General features: G+C 33.9%; 1 protein-coding gene across 3 annotated transcripts in view; it reads right to left on the bottom strand.

The window, feature by feature from the left end:
- The window catches only part of MS3_00002502 (uncharacterized protein), a gene marked incomplete at its 5' end in the record, with an annotated part of 43,224 nt that extends 33,236 nt beyond the window's left edge, over window positions 1–9,988 (bottom strand). Inside the window, 7 exons of one of the 3 annotated variants that reach the window (XM_051210101.1) lie at window positions 21–196; window positions 3,098–5,336; window positions 5,383–5,479; window positions 7,679–7,761; window positions 7,804–7,899; window positions 9,657–9,754; window positions 9,788–9,988. Coding sequence is in view for 1 of the 3 variants with exons in the window: in XM_012941248.3 (XP_012796702.1) it covers window positions 21–196; window positions 3,098–3,240; window positions 5,383–5,479; window positions 7,679–7,761; window positions 7,804–7,899; window positions 9,657–9,754; window positions 9,788–9,886 (792 nt within the window). The remainder of the gene's footprint in view (window positions 1–20; window positions 197–3,097; window positions 5,337–5,382; window positions 5,480–7,678; window positions 7,762–7,803; window positions 7,900–9,656; window positions 9,755–9,787) is intronic. The other 2 variants (XM_051210102.1, XM_012941248.3) reach the window with 2 other exon arrangements.
- Window positions 9,989–12,593: the final 2,605 nt, after the last annotated feature.

Here is a 12,593-nt window from a genome sequence, read left to right as displayed (position 1 = left end):
TTTAGGACATGAAAACTTACAGATAACTGCAATTTCTCCTCTTCTAAAGCTTTGGCTAACCGTAATTCAACCTCCAATTGTTGGTCAGCGTCCAAAAGACGCAAAAAATCGGATGGATGCAAACCAAACGTAGCAGCTGATTTGGCTAATTGACGACGAGCCTCTGCTGTTAAAGCGCTGGCATCCAATTCGACATCTAGAAGTATAAAACATTGAGAGGTTCTTAAATGTAGATGTCAACATACAGAGGGTATAAATTTGTTAAAAATCTTTTCAATGTTAATAAATATATAAAAAACTATGAAAACTAATTCCTTTCAATGAAAATTTCGCCTCAGAGATTAAACTTTTGAATGTGCGGATGAAACTTAGAACAATCAAAATAATCAAAATAACGTATGAATATAACTCTTTGGCTATGAAAAGTATACAAGAATCACACGTTACAAAGACTTTGAGATAGCAAGAATTTATTGCATTCCATTGCATTGCATTGTCATATGATTCCGCTCACTTTAAAGCGCAATGTTTGGTGGTATAAGAAGAAGGCCGGGTGAGGCCAAACCAACGCGTAGCACAAGTCTATGAAGTTATTAACAGTTCACTTGGGCCGTGTTGGTAGGTGCAGACTACCCCATTGTAGGGTCCGCATGATTATTGTAATCATTGATTGTAGGTGTTGGTTAACATAACTCCGAATTAGTTGCACTGGGATGGATTTATTCACTCTTTGTCTTCCTTTAGATCTTGAGTTTTAAAATGGTCTCATACTTTTTATTCCACAAATCACTTTTTTTCTCAGATCATGTTGTCTACATCTAACCTTTTTCTACTAACATTGATACTATTACTACCTCTACTACTCTGGCATTTGTCTCGATAATTACATATAGCATTGCTGATGCCTTTTCAACTTGAGCCGACGGACGTACACGCCAAGTTCTACCTTACTAATGACTGATTGACATGTTCACTTGATTAAAATTGCCGAGTGGTGGCTTAGTGGTTAAAATGTTCGACTTTCAGCCATTAAGCTACAGGTTCGAACCTTGCTCCACCTATTTCAGTCTAGGCAACCAGATAGTAGTATCATTAACACTAGGAGTGTGCCTCATAACCTTATACTTAGTGAATGAGTTGATTTAATTTGAAAATCAATGATTGAAACTGCATGTTACAATAGTAAAATCGTGAATAACTGAAATTTCTTGAAACACGACAGATTCATTAAGATTATGACGAGCTAAACACTGATACAGATGTTTGCTAGGAATGCAACATATTTCTTTCTACCGGCTACTTATTACAATGGAACAATACCGCCTTGTTGATGCAAGGAAGAAAAGTAGACAGCAGAAACAAACTGATTTGTCCACCAATCACTAAAATTAAACATTATTCACAATAATAATGGTAATAATAATGAATGATAAAAAAACAATCAGTCATCTAACTTGATTGAGAAATCTAATTCATTTCTAAATTATATATTTTTGTTTTATTCTTAACAATAAAAACCCCTAAACAAAAATACTTTTAAACAATCAAAGCAGGAAATTTCTCTTTTACTCATACAAACTGAAGTATAAACAGTAAATCATAATTATTATAAGTACAATCAGGAAAAACATCTCTTAATAAATAATTAAATTATACTTTTATTATGATCGGATATAAGTATAAACTAATCAACCAATCAACAAACTGGGACATACAACATTGTACGGTGAGAAGTTTTAATGGTAGTAGTAGTAGTCGGAATATGAAATGTATAAGCACTAGAGAATATTTATCAGTAGAATAATTATGTGGTAAAAGTAAAGTGCACCGACAGCCTTGAGTTAACCAATCAAAACCAAGATGACGCACGCATTTTAAAGTGCAATGGAAGATAATATGTATTTTAATATTATCCAAGTAAAAACTGACAATTTTCGGTTCCTAAGATGCTTGGAACCAATAAAAATATCTATTGTGCAAGCAAAAAGTGAATTTTAGATCGGTCTTAGGATAAACGACACAGCATACCTGCCCCTAAGGCAGATCGAGTGTTAAAGTACTTTATGTGGTTCAATGAGTAATGAAGCTAGATAATATTCTCGCTTTCTTACACTTACTCTAAATGTCAACCCTAAGTTTATTGAGTTTGTAAACAGAAGGGTGGTAAAGCATTGCATTATAGCTGATATCAGTTCACTTTGAAAACCCTGACTCTAATTTCGTAAACCTAACTCAAAATTCCAGTCTGTGTTATATCCCGATGAGAATAAAGAGTGGTAACTTTTGGGACCCATTTATGGATCAATACTATACGTATATTTTTATCGTATAATTGTTAAATGACTAAACTACTCATATTCGTGTTCCTCTTATCATAAGCTTTATTTTGATCTATGAACTATTATTATACGATTTACCATTCTTGAGTTATGCTCTGTTTACCGATTACTACCTCCCAAATCCACAGCCAATTTTAACTAAATCTTGTACAAATGTTGTTTCCTATTTTATGGTACAATGTGGCCTGTCTGGCTGGTATATAAACCCAGTATGTTTGAAATAAATGATTCACATCGCAGAGGTTGAGATTGGTGTTCTGAAGTTAACAGGCTGGGCTGGATGGTAAGCAGGACCGATAAGTACTCTAGACTGCTCGTACGGGTTTTATGTGTCGTTGGACCGACCGGTAATTCACTGTTCTCTAATTGGCGGTATCATTACGTTATACATTAACATGGCACACAGGCCACAAGTTATAACAAACTGTTAATACCTAACCCTAACCGTTTTGTATTATAGTTGAAGTCAGTTTGTGACGAAAACTCTATAGAGTGATAACCCTAACTCACAGCACTAGCCCGACTCCCAATATATATAGTTTAGCATGTGAAGATTAATTATTCAGACCAAAACTGTTATTAGTTTGTATTGTTTTATAACTAGGCAGCATTTTCTGGTTGGCTAACAAGTCACACAAGGTCATCAGCACAGTATACTTTTGCCAATTATGTTATTGACATTCATAATAATAATTGCACATTCAATGGAATTGGAATTGCATAGAATACATGAAATAACAACAACAAATACAACATACCAATATCCATATCACTATCTGCTTCATCATCGGTATCACTATTATCTTGAGATGTAGAAGGTTGGGTATTGATTACGGTAGGTTCAGAAAAACATGTACTATCTTCATAAACAAATCCAATAGCAGCTTTTGATTCTTGGGCTCTGAAATTATGAATAATAAATAAGTAGATGATTAACAAATAGTTTAATAACATTGTGTAAAAAAATGAAACTTGATTATAAAATGAAATAGATGTGTAAGCTAAATAGTATCATATGTGTTGACGTGATTAACTTTAGGGAAATATTAAAAATCTATAAATAATATTGAAAAGTGAAATGATTTTCAAAATTAATGCGAAATTTAGAATATCTTGTTAAGTATAATTAACTTGTGACAAGAACAATAATCAACAATCTTGCATTAATTCCTAAAACGACTTCAATTTATTTGATACGTACAGATAATTTGTGTGATCTACTTGAGATCTTTTTAAACAAATTTATTGGTTGATTTATCAACAACTGTCTACGAAAAACACTTCGGATCTGTTGGCCAGACACTATCAGCAACAACCTACTGTGGGAGAGAACAAACCAGATTCCAGTGGAGGAAGAAATCAGGAAGAAACGTTGGAAGTAAATAGGACACACATTTAGGAAAGCACCCAACTGCGTCACAAGACAAGCCCTCACATGGAATCCTCAAGGCCAAAGGAGGAGAAGAGGAAGACCAAAGAACACATAACGCCGAGAAATGGAGACAGACATGAGAAAAATGAACAGCAATTGGATAGAACTGGAAACGAAAGTCCAGGACAGAGTAGATTGGAGAATTCTGGTTGGTGGCCTATGCTCCATTGGAAGTGACAGGCGTAAGTAAGACTTAATTAAAATGACAGCCTCGATCATTTCATAAACATTTTGAAAGAATCTTTTTTATCTTAGTGAAATTTATAATGAATATGAGGAAGAAATTTAAAGCAATCACAGTTCCAAAGAAATTATCTAATGATAATATTGTCACATTTAGATCTAGACCAATAATTCCTCTTCTTTATAATGATAGAGGAACTAATGCTATTTCTTAAACTTTATTCTTTATTAAATGATCATATTTACCAATATCAGTTTGTTAACAAAAATTTAAATATTTTAGGTGTGTATGTATGGAAAAGTGTGACAAATATGGTTGACGTACGCTCCTGGATTACAACCCTGTCTTTACTGATTGTTACAAGATCTCTGCTAGTAAGGAATTTCGCTAATGTAAAGAGAGAGAGCTTAATAACCAACTAACTATGTTCTGCTTTTGTAAAAAAATTAGCAAATGTTATTCTATCAGATAAAAATCGCCCACTTCATTTACATCATTCCTCTTGTATACCTTTTCTGGTATACTGAGAAACAAATACATCAAAATTCATGTACGCAAAGAAAGTTAGGAATGTTCTACAATGACATATTTGGAATGTACTATAAGACAAAGAGGTAGTAAGGGTTGAACTAAATAAAAATCCTTAGTTGTGAACGCACACATCTATTATCTACTGTTTCAAGGACTCTTTTTAAATCTTAGACCTTTATTTGCTTTATGTATATTTTTTCAGAGACACACATGAAGTATGGAACGAACCTCTTTGGATATGTTTATATTAACAATTTTAAATAATTAACAATATATAGTAACGAATAAAACTTATTAAAAAATACGGTAACTGCTACCCCCCCCCCGAAAAAGAAATTCTGCATAGGCATTGGTAGTTGACTTTAAAAACTCAGTATAAAAAGGGAATTAGACAAACAAGCGTAAACAATGCAGGACGATGCGGTAAATTTGCATTGATCTAAGTCGATAGCTTCATATCATCACCACAGAGAAATCACCAGCGAAATCCCACATTACAGAACTTTTGAACAAATTTTGGGCGTTTTTAATTTTGTCTTTTTTTGAAAACAATATGCATAATCTTTTTTTGGTATCACCGTCTTGAATTATACTTCTATGAACCTGCTTTGACTTTTTTATTGATTCATCTCAGAGATGGTTTAGTGGTTTAAACACTCGACTTTTAACCAATAGGTTATAGATACAAATCCAATTCCACATATTTTGGATTAGCTAATCTGGTAGTATCACTTACCGTCACATAAACAATATGACTCAAAGCCAAATAAATTAACATGTACTTGGTAAGTGAATTGTATTCTTTCCATCATCTTATTGAAATAATTCAATCTTTGAAAAAACTAATGAACTAGGTAATGAAAGTAATTAGAAATGAGATTTTATGAACACCCTACTTTTTGACAGTAGCCTCTTCCTCTTCTTTACGTCTTTTTTCCATATCACCATACTTTTCATCCATTTCGATTTGTTTCAAAGCCATTGCTTCGGTGACTTGAGATAGAAAAAATATATAGTAAAACCATTGCTCCATGAAAACTTAATGAAAAGTGAATATATATGTACAAGATAGAAATAATTTAGGTATTTATTATTCCTGACATCTTGCATATTAATCTGTGCACAACTTGTTCATGCGGTTATATTTTTCTGTGAATCAGAACAAAGAGTATTTATGGTTGCAGACTAGATGATATTGAGGAACCAATTCAGTCAAACTGAATTTGGAAACTGATATCATAAATTGATATGTAGTAAAATATACAAAATTTTGATAACAACGTTGTTACAGAAAAACTCATGTCTTGCTTGCAAATGCTATGACAGACAGAAGACGGATGGAAATCGAAACAAGAAAAATTTGTTGGATACTTGATAACCTTTAGACATAATTATGACATTTATGCCATACCGTATTTATTATCACAATATCCCTATCTTGTCTTATGCATTGTTATAGAGAAATAGAGACACATCTCTGTGACTTTTTAAAAATATTATTCAGTCGAAGATTGTCAGTGAATTTAGTAAGTCAATAGATTAACTTTCACAAGTAGCTATCACCCGACCACATTGTACTATTTCGTATAACCAGTTTATCAATTGGCATTTTATCTGTTATTTTAAATTCAACCATGAACATAGCAAACTAAAATAGTAACCCTTAACAGATATCACTTGGATACACAATTTATTCGGCTGATGATTAAGCATGATGACAGTAAAGTTCAGTAACCAATAAAACATTTTCACTTAGCTACACATCTGTATAAAATAATTCTTAATTACTATAGTGATCGGAGATAGCTTGTATTAAAATGAGGTTGATAAATAGTGGAGTAAAACCAATAGCTAAGTAGTAATCATAGCAGAGGAAAATATTATCTAAAATGATGACATTAAATTCAAGTTATAAAAGCTGAAAGAAATTTTATTTTATTTATTTGAACACATAAATATTGGTACAAGGAGGCACCAGATATATATGCACCAGCTCATGTTTAGAAACAAAAGACATTATGTGTGGAAATGATATTTGCAATAATCTCAGCGATTGAAATTTGAGTAGTTCTAACGTTCCGTTCATCAATTTTGTTTGGACTTCTTCAGAATGAGCATTGGAATGAGTGATGAATAATAAATAAAATGCTTAATATACCTTTGGTAATAGACAAAGACTGTATTTACTCACGCCAATTATTAACTACTAATAACATAAGGGTATACATGCATTATTAACATCTTACTGACTCATATTCTCCCACTTAACAAAGTCAACATCTGGTACAATTGGATGAGCTTTAAGTCATGATTTGTTTGTTAGAGGTTACAAATTTTTTGATAATATTGATTACTACGCCATAGAAGTCGAGAAAAGATTGATGAACGAAACGTTGGAACTAATAAAATTACAATCGTTGGGATTATCTCAAATACCATATCCCTAAACAATGTTTTTAATATACTCGATGCCCATTTTCCGTCAAACTTTTTGTTGGAATATTGATGAAGGTTCATAAAACCTTTACTATACAAACTGCTTAGTATACCCCTGACCATAACGACTGCAGTAAACCACGATAATATAATGCGTTCAAATTGGTTTCAAACTGTGAAATAAGCAATCTTTTTTGAGAAATACACTAGATAGATGCGTTGATACAACTGCTTCATCATTTGCCTAATATGATGGGTCTCACATGAAGAGTGAAGTGTTTGTCTAGACGCAACTTGTTTTTCGTATCACAGAGAAATGTAGGACGCATAATGAGTATGTTGGAGGAAATGCAGGTGAAAAATATTTTTAGAAGAAATATACTTACTCTCTGAGTCTAAATTTTGCTCAAATTAGTGATTTTAAAATACATTTGGAACAGCTAGTAAATTAATATCTGACAATCTCTTTCATCTGATTTTTCACTAAATATTTAGAACCAACATTCCAGATACAGATAACGACACTGATATAAGAATAATTTATTTAGACGAAAAGCTTTAAATGAATCTGGTGTATATAAATAATTACTAAAATATTCGACTATTTTGACTGCTGAATAACCTAATTGAGTACTATATCGTACAATTGCAAACATAAAACTCCTGAACTACTAAAGTTCTGTATACAAACTAACGAAAAAGACCATATAATATGAAATATACTGCAAAAGGAAGATAGAACCACCCCATTCATACCTGATGCATATTCATTGTGAATAAGGCACCGATAACGTTCGTAGTTACATAGCCTGGCTTCGATTCTTTCTGTCGACGAAAGTCTAAATGTATATTATTACAAATCTGTTAGATGATGAGCATACTTGACATCATCAGCTACTCGAGTGTCATAGTGTTCCAAGCTAGCCCGTACATCAAAGCGATCGATCATAATAGATGGGTCTCCAATCCAAGGCATCCTTTTTCATCAAAGAAGTAAATGTAAAACGATAATATTATGAAACGTGAAAAAGAAACCATAAAATCTAAATTCAGACAGACTTGTCTAAACCCAAAGAGGTTCAGATGTCAACTATTTTGTGATCTTCAAATGAAGAGACCAATAATAGAGTCTGATTTGAATATTACTTTAAGTTGAAAAACTTTGCGTTAGTACATCCAAATAATGTTGGTGAGGAAAAACAACGGGATGGGGAAGTAGATCTTATAGTAATGTAAATTTGAAAGGAACAAAAAAGAGGTCAAAGTATGAGATAGGGCAATATTTAAGACTTTAAGGAGAACAAATGATGAATTTCTGGGTCACTGGCTGATTTTCAATTGTGCAACCTAGGCTTACACCACTGTTGACAATAAGTAATATTATAAGAGTATGATTGATGAGACTATGATTTATGGACGACCTTTGAGCGACGCTAAATTGATATTCAGTGTCTACGTAATATCAAGGACCAAATAAGGGTCATAAACCAGTGTGCGGAATTAGAATTATGATTTACAGTTGATGGTTAAGGTTAGGAATTAGATTTAAGGTATTCATCACAAACCGGTATCAGCTATTATACCAAAACTCTATTTAGCCAAATGGATGAGTGAATTTTGCGCCAAAACCCGATACCTGTTACCTTATACCCGATTGGTTCGCTCATAAATTATAGTCTCGCCGTATGATTCACTTTAAAAGCTATATTATCTGATTATCACATTTTGGTCTCAGAAGCTTGAGAGTAAACCGAAATCCTGTTACTCAACCTCAGATAGCTTGCTTCATGGAGTCATAAAAACCGAGTGGCAGATGATAAATAGATTATTAGGATCTATTTCCTTGTACTCTTAATTAAAAATGGCATACAACACAAGAGGTGGCCGGAACTAAGGATTAAGGATCCTAAACGACATGCCTGAATACGCCAATAAAAATGTGATAATTTTTGTTCTCAATTTAGAATAATCACTCCATACCGAGTGTAATTTAATAACCAGGTATATGCCCATGTACTTAGCTTTGAAAAGAACTGCATAAAGGCTAGCGGTGTCACTTGACATACAAAACTGAAAGCGAGGTTCAAATTTGCAATCTGTTGGATAAAGTGCTCTAACCATGGGCTTAGTCAAACCCATCTTTCGGATGAAACATGAGTAACCCTACCAACTACTGTCACATAAATCCTATAAATTATCTAACAGGTGAATAAAATTAATTAATAAGCAAGTTAACCTTTGAAAAGTAGTCTATCAAGAAGATATACTTCACTAGTTTATCATTCTCAACAAAGTACGGATGCTGAACATGTTTGGCTTTACCGATAACAATTCCTTCCTGCGGAAAAATACATACTGCTTCAGTTAAACTTTGATTTTAACAAAAATGAGCATCAACAGGTACACATTACGCGACCGAAACCCGGTAGCGTTGAAACATGATTTTCAACTACGCCGAAATCAGAACCATGTATAATAGACTAAGGTCATTAAATCTATGTTCACAAGAAAGCTGTACTAACATGAGAAAACATAAATGGAAGCAGCGAATTCCTCCTAAGACCACTAAAACAAACTAGGACAATTCATAGCTATTTACTGTGTGAATAAATCCAAGAAACCTGCTAAAAACAATGTCAATCTGCAGGGAAATTCCTAAAACTAGTTTCAATAAATAAAAATAAGCAGATGTTGCAATGTATACATGGGTTTCATTGAAATGACATGAAATTACATGTTATTGGGGTTTTCAGCAGCCTTCGTCACTTCAGAATCCAGATGAAGCTTTGAAGATCTACCAAACAAGCGAAGGAATTTAATTGGGTCTTGTTTCTAAGAAGGATGTATTATGTATAACAGTCTTACAATGCGCTCATAATAATCTCTCCTCCGCTCTGCTCTCCTCTTATAATCAACCATCAGCGTCTTGATATGTTTCTCCTGCTTGCGTGCTTCCTGCCACATTCTTAAGTCTTTTGATAGGAAATAAGTATCCTCACACCGTAAAATAGACCACAACAACCACCACTGGACGATATAAAAGTAGCGTATATCACCAAATGTTGCCAACACTGACTGTAGCTTACTCCAATGTATGGGCTCAAAATCCAATTCTAAGTCAGGATATCTACAAAGGCTTTATTGCTTTATTTTTGTTGAGAGAATGTCTATGTCTTGTCTCAAAACGTTTTAAAGATATTCATTATATTAAAATAACTTTTTGATAATCTAGGACGGTATTGCGACTCATGTCAAATAGGAAGGAAAAATGGAGTTATGTAACAGTCAAAACGTAACCTAAGAAGATCCTCTGTACGCAGTCTGAATTTGTAGAACAGCCTTTCTGTAAATAATAAATTAGGAGAAACAGAGGTAAAAATGAGCTATACAGGTCCTGGATAAATGCTGTTGTGTAAAAGACTAAGAGATTTTAAAAAATAGTAATACTGTCGGATAAAACACTTTGGAGAGGTTTAAATATCATCGATTTTGTTACAAAGGTACTGTGCAGCACTGGTTTTGCAGCAATATTAAAAGAGTTATATAACAGACAGCAGGAAAGCACAAATTTTCTGATAAGCAGAAGATACTGTCTTGTGCCACAAATTTGAGCGTCCACGAACTTTTAAGAGAATAAAGACGCCACAAGTATCCGGAGTTTGATAACACCTAAACCAGAAACACCTTTTATAATCTAAACTTACCAACCCAGTGAAATCAGAAGTCAGAAACGAAGAGGCTCGAAGACATATTTGATAGAATGTCGATGTATCAGAAAGTGACTGATCTAAGCTGGTTAGCGGTTGTAGGGGAAATGAAGCATGGAGTGCTAACTCAAGATCTGGTACGCATGCATGAACGAGTGCCTTCAGCCAGGTAAATCTATTAAAGCTAATGCGATCAGAATCAAATAATAAAGACTTACAGAGCTTGTGGACTTATGTACCTCCACAAAAAAAGAATGCTCCTAGATGTAAGACCCTTTTTGGAAGTTTCGTGTGGACATGTATGAAAATTCTCCCAAGTAAAAGTTTTTGTAATGTAAAGTTTTGATTTGCTTCTGAATGCGAAGTACCCACTTCCTTACAAAATGTGAGGTAATGCATTAGGTGGTAGGACGACAGTGCTACTAGAAGGATGATTTAATGATGAATGTGAACCAGAACGAAGTTGTCGTGGATCATTCGTGATGATTTTTCCGAAGTCCGCGAAAGCTGGTTTAGCTTATATGCCGAAGCCTGAACTGGCCATTAGTTGTACGTTACACTGAACTAAAAGCCAGATGGGTAAATGTAACTACCGATTCTGAAGAAGGGATAAATTAAGTTGGCGTAGATGGCGACTTAAAGAAATGGTAAAATCCACGGTGTTTAAACTCATTATTCAATATCTGGTTACTTTTTCCTGGTTGGCAAACCAAACAATGTGAATACGACGTGTCCGAGGTCACAGCTATAAGTAAACAAGTTCAAAATTTTAGTAAAACCGGAGTGCGAAAAACAGTGAGATTATCAATATTCAGTATAACAATTGTTGGTCATTCAAATACTTTCATTTCTTCTTGTTACACCTATTGACCAATGAAGACGGTTCCGTGAGACTATAATCTATGGAGGACTTTCGGGCGATGACAAACCGACCCTGAGAATATCCGCCTCATTACTAGGATTGAATGATTGTTAAGAATCAGTGTGAGGAACTATGAAATATTAGAGTTATAAAGTGGGATCGGGACTTTCGTCATAAACTGACATCAGCTGTAATGCCGAAATGCTATTTAACCATATAGACGAATGAATTTTATTCCAAAACGCAAGACCGCAATCTTAAATATGATTGGTTCGTCCATGAATCAAGGTCTTGCCAACGGTTCTAATGAAATGCTAAATAAAATGATGGTCACATCATCAAAGTTCGGGGAATCGTGTACGACTCCAAAGCCTTCTCATTTCGATATACAAGCAGAAAATGTCCAGGCCGTGAAAACAAACATTGGTTCTATTACTGCTGCGAAATTCAAAGACCTGAAGAGGAGAGTAGATGAAGTCCTTCAATGAGGAACTGCCAGACCGTACGCAAAAGGAACGACGACAAAATTACTTAGACAAAAAATCTTCGTACATGAGCTTTTCCACTATCTAGGAAAGGTTTACTAAAACAGGTCAATAAAACTATGGTTCATATGCAAGCTAGTTACAACAACCAAATACGTTACAAGGGCATAGGCGAGTTGATTTCAACACTTATAAATACATTCTAGATCATCCAGAGTCTGTATTCAATATGCAGTCAGACAGACGCATGACGTACCTAAGAAGAAGTAGATTCCAGGAACCTGGATTCCTATTCAAGCTGTGAAGCTTATCGCATTTACATTAACTGATGATTCCTTTGTACTTCTTACTAATTACAACTATAATATACATCTAGTTGTACTCATCTAGTTCCATCCACCCTAAATTGTAATATTTTGCGTATTCCCAGTTAGAAAGTAAGAATACTTTTAATCATTATTTATACCCACAAAGTATGAAAAAATATTCCTGCATTACCATGAATGTCTATCTTCTGAAACTGATTTAGTTGTTTTCAATAAGTTGTATCTTTTTTAAGGGCCTCTGTAAACCGACCAGTTTCTTTTAGCCAAGTTGTTGTTTCGGTTATCTTGTGA

This window comes from Schistosoma haematobium, chromosome 1, assembly GCF_000699445.3.
Source record: "Schistosoma haematobium chromosome 1, whole genome shotgun sequence".
In the NCBI taxonomy this organism is placed as follows: domain Eukaryota; kingdom Metazoa; phylum Platyhelminthes; class Trematoda; order Strigeidida; family Schistosomatidae; genus Schistosoma; species Schistosoma haematobium.
The sequence above is the reverse complement of the archived record's forward strand: the minus strand, read 5'-3'. Positions and strand labels throughout refer to the sequence as shown.